Source organism: Morchella sextelata, assembly GCF_020137385.1.
Source record: "Morchella sextelata strain SCLS chromosome Unknown scls_14, whole genome shotgun sequence".
NCBI lineage: Eukaryota > Fungi > Ascomycota > Pezizomycetes > Pezizales > Morchellaceae > Morchella > Morchella sextelata.
Genome location: NW_025408629.1, coordinates 1,420,438 through 1,434,091, shown reverse-complemented (window position 1 = coordinate 1,434,091; position 13,654 = coordinate 1,420,438). Strand labels below are relative to the sequence as shown.

At 45.1% G+C, this 13,654-nt stretch overlaps 2 protein-coding genes across 2 annotated transcripts; both read left to right on the top strand.

Moving 5' to 3' along the window:
• Positions 1 to 2,193: 2,193 nt before the first annotated feature.
• On the top strand, positions 2,194 to 3,240 carry H6S33_003244 (uncharacterized protein; the record flags this gene model as incomplete). Its single annotated transcript, XM_044834613.1, has 1 exon — positions 2,194 to 3,240. The coding sequence occupies one exon, from the start codon at positions 2,194 to 2,196 to the stop codon at positions 3,238 to 3,240; it is 1,047 nt and encodes a 348-aa protein (XP_044692451.1).
• A 6,248-nt stretch (positions 3,241 to 9,488) lies between these two features.
• Positions 9,489 to 12,425, top strand: H6S33_003243 (uncharacterized protein; the record flags this gene model as incomplete). Its single annotated transcript, XM_044834611.1, has 6 exons — positions 9,489 to 9,662; positions 9,720 to 10,047; positions 10,132 to 10,286; positions 10,336 to 10,964; positions 11,046 to 11,299; positions 11,386 to 12,425. The coding sequence occupies 6 exons, from the start codon at positions 9,489 to 9,491 to the stop codon at positions 12,423 to 12,425; spliced, it is 2,580 nt and encodes an 859-aa protein (XP_044692450.1).
• Between the last annotated feature and the right edge of the window lie 1,229 nt (positions 12,426 to 13,654).

The following is a 13,654-nucleotide window of genomic DNA, read 5'->3' as shown; positions in this document are numbered from 1 at the left end:
CGAAGGGTGCTTCCACTCGAGCTCAAAAGTCAACTTCCCTATAACAGTAACACACCAAAGAATTTAAAAATTGCATGTCCTAAGGGTATTTTTATATCAAAAAATACAAGCATTTGCCCTTAACAGTATATTTTCTATCCCATTGCCCATTCACCGGAGGTTTTAAATTTTGTTATATAACGTAGCTACAGTACAGTGACATTAGACAGATCTCGAAACGGTTTTTTCTTCCTTTCAGGCTTCCAATTTTGTTCTCTTCCCCAGTGTTGGATCGCCGCTCCTAACACCTGTTTATCATTAAAATAAATACAATGCTTTCCTGTGCCGTGGTGGTCTGTATGTGAATGCTAACCTACCTAATTGCGTGCAGACTTCGCAAGAAAGGATTTTGTAGAATGTTGAAAAGGCACGAGAACGAAACAGTCTCGGAATGCCGAAGAAATTGCATATTCCGTTGTCCCGGGGTTTTCAAAACTGAGTTTAAAGTTTGTAAAATTCTCATCTCGGCTTCCTATTTCATTTGCACAAAATGCCTAAAGACAATATCTAAACAGAGTTCCGATTAACTGATCTAGGGGCCTTACATTCTTCTTGCAAAATATGTATAGGTTGCAGGATTCCACAGATCTAACGTCCGATGAATATGGCGCTCGTCCAGCAGAAGTCCGGAAAATCCAAAGCGTCCATCAGATATGATATCCATTCGATGGACTTCCGGTGAATGGGTAGCGTCCGCGAATGGGACAGTACTGGAAAAAAAAATGGCCTAGATACAGGCCGGGACCCTTATAGGACGAGTATTCTTATGGAGAGTACCGTTATAGGGAGAGTCGACTGTGCCTGAGATGAAACATCCACTTAGCGGGTTTACTAATTGATAGCATCATAGATCTGGTGTGGCATCTCCATCTAGATCAGCCAATTGCAAAGGCTTCAAGTTCCGGGTCGGCAAATGATATGCTATGTGCAGCTGCTAGTATACATGTATATATATACCTTATTTAAAGTAATGCTCCAGAGGTGCAACAAGATCTTCGGACTGGTCTAGATTCAAGTGTCCCTCGTCGTAACCAGACCTTATGTAGCAGCCTAAGGAATCATTCTTCGCCCGCGCCCATGATTCACCGTATATCACGCTTTGGTTTATTCGCATATATGTATATGAACCCCTGTCGACCACGGATGACGGACATGAAGTTTTAAGTGACACACCTTCGTGCTAAAAAGCACTTCACGTCAGCTTCCTGCAGGTATTTACAAGGATCGACAGCGCATAGCTCCCTGCGCAAAACGTGCAAAAGATGGAAAAATATGTATTACTCAAAGTGCAAAAGATAAGGTGTCATTGCTACGGGCCAAGTAGCAGTACCGCTTGAGGTGATAAGAGAGCGGCCCGAATATTCCGGCAAACGGCCCCCTATATACCCAAAGTTTTCCCATGTTTCTAAGATGCCTTTTCATCCTCGGTGATCTAAAGTATTGGAGCTTTCAGCTACCGACCGTAGAAAGGTTCTCGAATAAAAGTTCCAAGACCATTGTGCATGCTTTAGAGAGTCCTGGCCGCATGGTACGGGACGTACTTTGAGATGGCATTCCTAAGCATCAGCATTTGAAGATCTAGAACAAAAAATTTCGTCCTTGACTAGAAACTGACCTGTCATATGCAACCTAATGCACAATAGTCTTAGACGCTTTAGACTTTCCGGTAGAGTATCTACTCTAGAAAAAAGACTCGATTTCCATATTATCATTTCGGCTCGTACTACCACTTACGTCGTAGGATATCTATTGTTCAGCTTTCAATCGCAATCATGTCAAGTAGATCTGCAGATCATTCGGCGGCCAACCAACCGGAAATCTTAAATCGACGCCGAGGTTAGGAATCCTGTCTGAAAATCCTGCTGCAGCTGCTTCCCTGCAGAAGCGCCAGGAGTTTCTCATGCATAGACCATCTCTTCGATGTTGGTCGAGAGTTGAAGAAACTGCATTTTTGCGTCAATGTCTAGAAAAGCAATGGTGTTAGTATTCGATCTCTCTGTAGTAAATTTACCATGTACCTACGTTTATTTGCAAGAAAGGGGAGAACCTCATATGTATATAAAGCTGGCCATTTCCACTCATTGTTCACCGCAGACAATTTCCCATTCGATTTATATTCTAAGTCCCACTGCCCTTTTCTTCATATATTTCAATATGACCCCAAATCAGTACAAGTTCCTCACCGAGGACCAAGTCGAAAACTTCATGAAATATGGCTACCTCCGTATCCCAGAGGCCTTTAGTGTCGAAAAGGCTGCCTCTTGGTCGGCCCAGTTATGGGATCGTCTAGGCTACTCTCCCACCGACAAGTCCACCTGGCTCCAAGAGCGCGTCAATATGCCCGCACACAACCGAGAACACGTCCGTACCTTTTCCCCCAAAGCCTGGGGTGCCATGTGCGAGCTCCTCGGCGGCGAAGACAGAATTCACCCAAAGTCAGGGCTCTGGTCTGACGGCTTCATTGTCAACCTCGGCACCGAGGAGTGGAAGAAAAATGGGCCACCTCCGCCAAAGATGTTAGAAAATTGGCATTGCGACGGTGATTCCTTCGTGCACTTTTTAGATTCCCCGGAACAAGGACTACTCGTTATACCCATTTTCTCAGATATTGAGGTCAATGGAGGGGGGACGATCATCGCTACAGACGGCATTGGAGCTGTGGCGAGACATTTATGGGAGCATCCTGAAGGAGTGAACTCCAGGATGGTACCGGTGGGGGAGCAAGAGTTAAGTCCAGACTTCAGCCGGTTCAAGAAGTGGGTTCAAGAGGAGTGCAGCGAGTTCCATGAGATGACGGGAAAGACTGGAGACGTGATATTGATGCATCCTTTGATGCTTCATTCAGTATCAAAGAACTGTCTACGTGTTCCTAGGATCATCACAAATCCGTTAACGTGTATGAAAGAGCCCTTCAACTACGATAGGGAGGATCCGGCGGACTATAGCTTGGTTGAGAGGAAAACCTTAAAGGAACTGGGGGTGGAAAGGTTGAATGGTTGGAAGATTACCGGAAAAAGACAGAGGGTTATCCCGGAGCGATTGAGAGTTCATGCCTTGATGAGAGAGACTGAAGAGAGGAGGCTGAGAGGCGAACGAGTGGAGTCTACGGATATTACAGGTGTTACTCATGGGACAATCACGGCGGGCCATGTAATATCGATGGAGCGGCTGATGGCTTGTGATACTCAAGCTTTCTTTTAAGTGCTATGTTCTTTCTAAAATCTCCGTAGTCAAGGGAAATAAATAACTAGACGACCTTTTACCGTACCAAGTGTGTTTATAATATATCGTACTTAGTTGTCCTTTGCGTATTTCCTGCGTGTGATAGCCATAAATCATTGAAAAGCTGAACATTCCTAATTCCAACATGTTGTTTTGGCTGTGGCTCTATGTTTGTGGGTACATGTACTCACCACAGATTCCTGTACGGATGTTAGCGGGGTTTCGGGGCATCATTTCTCCCCGGTCGAGCAGGACCGGGGATGCATACGTTCGAGAGCCGGGGGTACTTTGAGGAGGTTTCCTCTGTTAATTCGCCTCTGTTTGCATCGATCGGGATCATGGAGGGCAGGTTACGTTCCTCAGTCCTCATTAATTGCCAGATATTTCCTCCAATCCGCACGCCCTAAGATTGTATCCTTCTACACGAGCATCAACATTCAACTAAACCGGTGTAGCTTAAGACTGGCCGGGAAGCGGAGGAAGGGCATAGGTGCAGTTCCACCTCCGAAGATCGCATACACCTCTGAATCGTACCGTAGCTGCTAACACCGAAAGATTAGATCTCGAATCGATTTTCTTAATCCTCCGTATACCGCGCATCGAAACGGCGAGAGAGGCTGGGTGGTATCCGTCCCTAGTCACAATATTATTCGCAAAGCCATTATATGTACCTAGTACATGATGGAGCCGCCAAGACCTACCAAGGGAATCTTTCCTTTTCATTCTTCCCCTCACCCATTAGGATTTTCTCTTCCTTTAGAGCCCAAGGTTCACCACAGCTGTCCATGAATAGGGCCTTCTCGTTGGCAGGTACATACATTGTACGGGTCATGATTTGTCTGAAGAGAATATAGGAATTAACGCTCTGAAAGTTCGCCAGAGTTGAGACCATACGGAGGGGCAGGGCCAGAATTTGTCTCCACAGCATTAACACAGACGTAAGATCGCGAGAGCTCTTGGTATTGCCGATAGGATTATCTGTCTCCGACACTTGGGGGACGCCGCAGCATTGCTATATCTGACACAGAAAAATCTACCGAGAAAATTGGGCTGATAACGGAGTGCGTGTGAGAGGCTTTATGTTTCTGTATGCATATAAGGTACACTTCCATGTGATCGTTTTGCCCCTTCCACCAGCGAGAGGGCGGATACATACCGCCAAAACTCGAAAAATTGGCTATCTTCGTTTAGGGATTACCACTTAAGTGATTGGTTGAATGTCATCGATCTGCATCAGAAGTTCCCATATAAGTAATTTGATCTAGCCAATTTTTCTAGTTATGGCGGTATTGTAGTTAATTCATGCAGGGACGGGGGAAGGAGAGGACACCCGAAAACAGTGATTGGGTAGGAAATATGGACGTTTTTTTCTTTTTTTTTTTTTCCCTTCATGTATGTACCAAAGATTTGCTATACTCTTGTAGATGTATCCAGATCAGCTCTCTAGGCTCGTTTAGGCGGGAACGCCGTTCACTCTGATCATGAAGTATCACTCGTGAAACGCTAAAAAATCTGTTAAATTGAAACGAAACAAATCTTAGGTCTAAAACGAGCTCATCTAATAAAGAAACCAGCACTATCCCAAAGAGCCCATATATATGTACGCAGCTGGGTCCCAGGAACTACATGGCCATCGCAAACTCATGATCATGCAAATGCGACCAAAATCAACCATGCTGCTCGTCTAGCATATGTATGCTTAGATTTAGCAGCTATGACTTTTGGTACCCGTACAAACATATCGTGTCCTAGTCCCAGCAGTTCTACGCTTTTTGGACGTGAGGAGTCAGAGCCTTACTCCTGAAGGTCCACCCGTCTCGCATAGCAGTTACTTGCTGTACAGCCACGTTACAAAATCCGGGAAGTAACATGTACGTATACTACTGGATACGTAAGTCAATTGAGCTTTCTCTTATTACGTGGGATCGCTTATCAGCAACAATTTGAAGCTTATAGCCCAACAGCGGTATTAAAGACGAAAGGACTTTTGCCAGCGGGGAAGCGTACAGTGGGGGCTGGGTGGGGCTTTATATGTTTGTCCTTTTCGTTTTTTCATGTCCAGCCGGCCCACTCAGAGTTGATTCCTTCTCGCTATGAGTCGAAGAAATCGAAATAAAATTAATATAAACTGTACAGGTTTTTTCAACGAGTAGGGTCTTTGGAAATTATTCGGCGATTGATCACGGACTATCACTCGAGTAATAAGAGTTAGCAACATTAAGCAGTTGGTTTTTTGATTAGTTTAGCTATTATATGTAGCTTGAAGGAGTAAAAAAGTAGAAAAAGAATTCTGTACCAATCTCTGCCTCTTCATAGACCTGATGAGTCCATTTCTGCGTTTCTCAAACCTTATTTTCGAAATGGCATTCCCTTCGGCACGCCCTCCCTCCCCCCCCCTCCTTTTCCCTCCCTCTCTCCCCTACCTCGTTCCTCATCGTCCCATGTATGCTATCCTTTCCCAGCATATACTGACATAAAAAATCGCCTGATTTTTTCTTCACTCCTGGGACATCATCTCTCCAAATTATTCAGCCAGAAACTTCCACATCGCCTATGACTCTGACAAGAACCTCTCGCATAGAATCAGATATATCAACGTCAAAACCTTTGTAGGTTGGTAGAAATTTTCTCTCCTACTCCTTTCAATCTCGGATCTTTCTCGTCCTCACCACCACCACATCTTGTCTCCTCATTTATACCACTTGAAGGTAATGCTCATTTCTTCGGTGTTCATTAGACTCTACCGAAATTCCAACTATCAAAATAACACCAATCCACTGCCGTGCCCCATAAACAATATGACCGACAGTGATCCTCCTGACATCGACAGAACGAACCTATGTGTCTGGAACCCACATAGTGTTTATTGGCATATTCGACCGATTCGCCCCCCATCGGGACCGATCTCTGACACACCATCCGCTCCGATTGATATCGTGAGACCCCCAGCCCCGAGAGTCGTCCCCAAGGACGAAGAGGTGATCGTTGGGTCACCTCCAAGGAGAAAAACGTCCGGGGCCCATCCGGCCCTTTTAGGGTCGACGTTATTGTTCAACCAGTGGAAATGGTGGACGGCCATCCAGATGGGATTAATGGGACCCTCCAAACGTGATGGAACAAATTCCAAATCATGATATTTCTTTAGGTTCGATCTTATGGTTCAACTTTTCGGTCATTGAGCTCCATAGGAGTTGCAGTTTCTATATTGAGCGTATATGTCAACGTTTTAATTTTTCGAATACATGCACCGGACGTTCAAACTCACTCATCATTGACCGTCAATAACGCACCCTTCTTCCATTTCTTCTGATTCTTGTTTCTTTGATTGTGGAAATGGAAAGGCCCGGTTTAGTTCGTTCGTTGTGCTAGAGCTGTTTATTGCCAGGTCTGTCCTTATCCTTCTCGCAACATCTGGCATTATACTGTGGCTGACCAAAGTTAGATAAAATTATGAATCTACAAAAAAAATGTCGATATGGTGAAGCTAATATTACCGATACTCTCCTGGTTAATATTCCTTCGGTGAGAAATACCGCCTGAGACGATGCTAATTGGTGATCTTTTAGCAACCCATCATCTATACTTCCTCAAGTCGATCATCTCATCTTCGTTATATCTCAACCCTCTGGCGTTTTTGTTAATCGATGATAGCTATCATCTGGTATTCAAGAACCGATCAGAATGTTCCGCAACGATGAGCAACACCGACAATTGTGTTCCAAATACTAGTTGTCAAACCTAGTAGTGTTTTTTTTTTTCACAACCTGGTGGTTGTTCTCCGATACCTGGTTGTCAAATCCACTGATAATTGTTTCTAAATGCTGGTTGTTGAATTCATTGATATGAAGGTATTTTCCCTTTGCTTGGTTGAATGCTTTGTTGATTCGAGTACTAACAGAGGTCATTAAATGTAGCGAGTTTTTCTTGAATTATGGATGTCGGGGGAAAAGAAGGGTTGCTAAATTGTTCATGCTTGAATGTGCCGTCTCACGTGACACGGCTTATGATATCCTTTTCGGGATTTATATAAAATTTGTTTGTTGGGAGGATAACGTCATATTGATTGGACAGCTCGGCTGCCTTGGCTTGGTATTACGTGAATATATACTCCTCTTCTTTTAAAGTTGTAAGGTATATGTTTTGTTATATACTGGTCTCAATACTACTCTTCCACAGATAACAGTGTATTTCGTCTTTCGTCATGCTATTTTCAAGCGAAATTTGTCACTCCCGTTGTATCCTTTCTTCATCTCATGATTACAGGGAGACAACAAGCTTCCACTTCATATCCGATTCAGAATTCCTAACTGAGGATGAAAGGGAATTAAACCGATCTTAATATCAGTGCGGCTGTTGGCCGGAGCACCCGCTCACCCGACAATAGTTGTGAATAAATGTGGTGGAAAGCTCTGATATTATAAACTACCAGAATGCCCGATGCACAATCTGATCGAGAAATATGACTGACGATAATAGTCTACCGTACGACGAATTCATGGAGATATCATCAAAGTTTCCTAAGTGTGAGGATTTTTGTTTATAAGGAAAGTGTATCTGGCAATGCGTCCTATCTCGGATGAAAGCTGATATTTTATAGAACAGGTGCTGGATACATGGCCGCGGATGGCTGTAAATCATCTAGGCAGGTTTTACCTCCAAGACGGTATCAACTCAGAATTAGAACCCCGAATGACAGATATCAACTATGATCTACATGTTGTGTTTGACAATCCTACAGGGGAGCAGGCCAACTTTTCAGAGTGGGAGTTAGAAATACTGGGTAAAAAACTTTAAATCATACGTTTTACTAGATGATGTCTTCTCTTCTAAGAAGCCTCTAATTAACGTGGAAGCTTCGAAGTTCAGGCGGTCGAGGTCGATAAGTTAGTTCTATCCTTTAATTCTCTTTTTCAGAGTTAAACTCAAGTCACTTGATCGGTACGTTAATTATTGCCAGTTATCATGCCCACACCATCACGCCCACACCTGGCTTAATCATAGTCTTGCTTATTATAGCTGGTTCTTTGAATAATAAGTCCTAGATCGGAGAATGCCGTTCTTCCTCCGCACCTGGGTAGAATATCACCAATCAACTGTCAGGAAGAAGAAGGAAGTTTATATTTCGGACCTTGTACCTTCCGTAACTCTTTGATCTCCAACGCAGTACGTCGGGAGACTAGATGCGCACCGTTAGCCATGCAGCCGGTCATCTATTATCACTCGATATTCATCGCCAAGCTTGCAAGAATGTGCGGGGGAAGGATTCAACTCATGACTAGAACGACCAGAGTTCCTCCGGACCCAAACGGAGAAAAGAAATAAATATGAAACATTTTCCGGCAAAGCTGAGAATGGATATCGATTGAGTAGGTGTTGAGGTTGGTGTGGTAAATATTATAATGCAAGACGTCATGTAGTACAAGAGTTGAAAGTGTTACGATCATGAGCCCTTAAGAGCAGATGACGTTTTGCGACCGTGGTAATGAAACAAAATGCATGCCTCTAAGAACTCTTGGGATAATTGTGAAGAGCGTTGAGGGCCCAAAGAACTTCCTCCAATGCCGTCCAAATACTCCGCTCCTAATGATCTCGGACACGGACAAGACGGGCCCTTCCCCGCAAATTGGAAGTCTCCGAAGCTAACCGATCACGAGCTCGGGTAAATTAACCGGCCACCCAAAGTAACGCCTGATCTACGGTGCGCACTCTCATTGGAAGATGAGCCCTTGCCCGTGTGATCGGGTGCATATGAATCTGCATGTTGCATGAGAATGGTGCAGCCGCAGATGAGCAGGGTCCACATTTTTTGGCGGGGCATGTCAGGGTTAGGTGTCGGCGTAGCCTGAAGAGGTAGCGATCTTCACAACACAAACAAACCCTGCGGCGTACAACATGTGCTCCTCCCTCAACCTATGCCGTCTGCGGTATTACTTCGGACCTCGTTCGCGATATCGTGACTGAGGAGAAACTGCGGAGCTGACGCTTGTTTGTCTATCACAGCAAATCCAACTGCTCTGAGGTGGTGAGGATTGGGAAATTAAGCTCCTGATCAGCTTTGGTCCCGCACACTGTTTCGTGTAAGCTTCTCTCCAAGGATTCGGTTAGCTCCAAAACTACTTTAAAACTGACCTCTTAGCTTCCCCGCATCTTGCTCTCTTCGGTCCATTTCGTCGCAATCACCAGTCGATTGCTCAACTCTTCAAAACAAATTGAATACGGCCCAAAGGATGAAATCACTTTTCTTACTGCTCTCAGTAGCAGCTCTAAGCTCCCTATCGGCAGCTTCATACACCAAGCCCCCAGTACTGCCTCTCTTCGTCCGGAATCCATACCTTAGCTTGTGGCTTAATGCTCGACACAATCCGTGGGATAGCTGGCCAATATTCTGGCATGGACAGGAGGTTTGGTTCCCAAGTCAATTACCCTCTGTAAGATGAACTGACAGAAGTGTCCGGCAGATTGGGTTCGGGGTGATGGCCCAAATACCCGCCACAAACACTGTTTACCCTCTCATTGGACGTCCGCAAGACGCACTACTCCCAGCACATCCGAAGGATGGATACACAGTTCAGTTTCCGACCTACACGGGCTTTCAGTACGACTCTTCAACTACGAACTTGACTTACTCGCTTCCAAACCCATTGTCGGGAGATGTCCTTGTGACGTTGATGTTTACTAGCCCGATTACTCCTGAGAGTACGGAGAGGCAGGCACTCCCGGCAAGCTATGTGGAGGTTATTGTGGAGGGTCAAGTGGATGTTAATATTTACGTTGATTTGAACGGACGTAAGTACTCTTCCAAACCTTTTTGATCTTTGCGCTTCATCGCGGTTCGTTTAAAGAACAAAAGCTGAAGTTTACTTCCTATAGTTTGGGTCACACACGAACGCAAAGCGATCATTCAATGGGGTCTCACCAAGGGCGAAAATCTCACAACATGGTCGATTCACAAGCAAGATCAATGGACCTTTGCCGAAATTAGCGATCGGGCTGAATGGGGCGTGCTTCACTTCACTGGTCCTCAGGTATTTTTTATAGCCAAACCCTTTCTAATCATTTTACTGACATAAATAGGACCCCACTGTCACATACGAGGCCGGAGTATCTGGACCCCTGCGACGCCGGTTCTCGCGAAACGCAACACTCGCAAATACTTACGATACCGGCTTCCGTGAGGTCATGAATGAGGAACCTGTTTTCTCGTTCTCCAAGCACTTTGCACTGAGTAGCAAGAAGAATCATACCAAGACAGATTCGGTGCTTTTCACTGTTGCACTCATCCAAGATCCTGTTACACAGTTTGCAGCTGCTCGTGGCCTTACTCAGATGAGGCCACTTTGGAGGTTTCAACACGCGACAGATACTGATATGATCTCCTACCATTACTTTGACTATCCCAATGCTTACGCCCAAGGTAAGGCATTTGCGGACAAGGTAACAGCTCATGCTAGAGCTGTGGAGGGTGACACCTACGCGGATATTGTATCAATCTCGGCGAGGCAGGTGATGGGAGCAACTGTTTTTGCGGGCACTCCCGAGGATCCGATTTTGTTCTTGAAGGAGATTAGTAGTAATGGGAACTTTCAGACGGTGGATGTTATTTTCCCAGGATTCACATTCTTTTTGTATGCAAATCCGAAATGGCTGGCTTATCTGCTTGAGCCGTTGTTGGAGCATCAGATGGCCGGGTTGTACCCAAACAAGTGAGGCTTCCCCCTTTGGCAGATTAGAGAGATCAATCCCAGTCCCAATCGATGAAAGTGCTAACAAGTATTTAATTGCAGGTACTCGATCCATGATCTTGGTGCTCATTTTCCCAACGCTACAGGGCACCCTGATGGAAATGACGAGCCAATGCCTGTGGAAGAGTGTGGAAACATGTTGGCAATGGCTTTGGCATATGTACAGACGTTGAATGATGGATCAAAGGCAGGGAAGAAGGCGGCACAGAAATGGATAGATAAGGGTGGAAGATATGCTCTCTGGAAGCAGTGGACTGGGTATTTGACGGAATTTGGGTTGATCCCCGCTTATCAGCGTATGTGAGCCTCTTTTGCTTTTGTCTGAAGCCGTTGTAAACAGCGGTAATTCTTCACCCTAAAGACCTTTACTGATGCAGAACAGTGTCTACCGATGACTTTGCCGGCCGACTGGAGAATCAGACCAATCTCGCAATGAAGGCGATTGTCGGTATCAAGGCCATGGCAGAGTTGTCGTCGGTAATGGGCAACACTGAGGACGCCGATTACTACACTAAGGTCGGCGACGCTTATGTCCTAGCCTGGATTGATTTTTCCATGTCACGAGATGGATCTCATACAAAACTTGCATACCATCTTTATGGTTCTTGGGGCACGCTATACAACCTATATCCGGACTCCCTTCTTTGTTTTGCCCAAAAGGGTAATAGCGGTTATATTCCCCACGATATCTACCGTAAACAGTCACGCTGGTACTCTGCCGTTCACCAAAAGTACGGTCTTCCATTGGATACCCGCCACCTCTACACCAAATCTGATTGGGAGGTCTGGGCTGCTGCGATCTCTAGCAAGCACACTCGTACGCAGATCTTAGAGTTGATGGGGCTCTGGCTTAATGAGACAATAACAAATCGTCCATTCCCAGACCTGTACGACACCGAAACCAGTGACTTCCCGGGAATCTATTTCATGGCCCGGCCAGTTGCCGGCGGTCACTTTGCTCTTCTGGCACTTGATGAAGCATGTGGTGGTACTGGGCTCTCCTTTTTGGAACAAAATATTTTCTCCTCACCCCAGGAAGAGAAAGCCTTCTCTGCTGCTATTGACCCAGATGCATCTCGCGCCTACGATTATGAGCTCACCGGTACCCCTGTTCACGGTAGTAATGTTCAATTCCCACCATTCCCGCCAGGCGAGGGATGGCCAAATTCATGCAAGGAGTGGGACATTGAACATCCACCTAAGACACCCGAGCAAATTGCGGATAAGGAGAAGTGGCATCCTAAGATGTATCTGACCAAACAATATCTCACCGACGGTATTGGTTGTTGGTGGAAGGGAGGTTGTGGGGATGACCAGGTGGTCTATACAAGGCCGAGCGAGTACAGATGGGACTCCGTGGATGAGGTTCAAAGGATTGACAAGTGGCTCAAGACGATGAACGGTCAGACACCGCTCAATTAGAGATTGGGTGGGGCCTTGCAGGACTTTTTATGGTTGATATGTTCATTATTTTTTGTATTTACCCCGTGATTTTCTTTGTTTGTTTATCACATGGCGGAGTATGGGGCTCAATGTGCATCCGGATCCGGTATCAGGAGGTAACGTGGGTTGTATGTAAGGGCATTTTTTGATGAGACACGTCTTGGCATCAATAAAGATATTGAAGATCTTCTTTTCATGGACTTGCGGGGGAGTGAAAGGAAATTGTTCATGGCGGAGGTGATGGATCAAATAGAACTAATTGATACTATGTGAGAGTAGTTCATATCAGTTGATGCCGATCACAATTACTTGACAGGTTCGACTTTATATATCGCGCGCAGGATGTTCTTGTGGTGGGACCTGCTTCTGCTGGAGATCGACGAGCTGCAGTAAAACAAACCATCAAGATTATCTAGGAGAAAAGATTAGTATTAACTGATGTGAGGAGAAACGAATTACTCAGTATACCCACCCCGCTATAAAAACATACCGCCGCCAAGTGAGACAGATGGCGGGAGTCATCCTATATCACTCGATCTTGGCATTTGTGTAACAAGGGATCGAGGGGGGGGGGAGGAAGAGATATAGAATCTTATTCCTGGGGGCAATTGTGGCTAAAGCCTAGTAGAGGAAGAAGGTAGGTATTGATTATAAGGGCTGTTAGGTGATGCGAGTATGCTGTTGATGAAGTTGTTAGATGAAATGGGAAGGACGTTGTGTTTTGGTGTTTCTAGTGATGAACACGAGACCAACTGTCCCGAGATGAAGACTCAATACCTCTTTAGCCTTTTTTTCCCATCTAATTATGCTCAAGAGAATTGACAACTTGTAGCTGTTCACTCTTTGGTTGGGGGCTTCAAAACTGAAATTAAAAAAACGGGTAAAGAAAGTGATGCTTTATCTGGGAATGGAACGAAAGCATAGTCCACTATGCCAGTAAAGTTTGAGAGCGAATAAAGATATAAAAGCTACGCATTTACTCGTTACAGGCGCGGTGGGCCAGGACACGATAGAACCACAATTATAATCAAAGCTTGAATTGGAATAATACTGTGCGGGTAATATTTTTATTGAGCTCAAGTAATCTCTCCTAAATCTTTAAAGACTAATGGCTGGTATGAAAATATTTACTAGGTGTACACCAAGGGGTTGATTCGCCGATGAGCAAGATTTGACCATCATCGTATTCCCAGCTTGTCTTGCTTGAA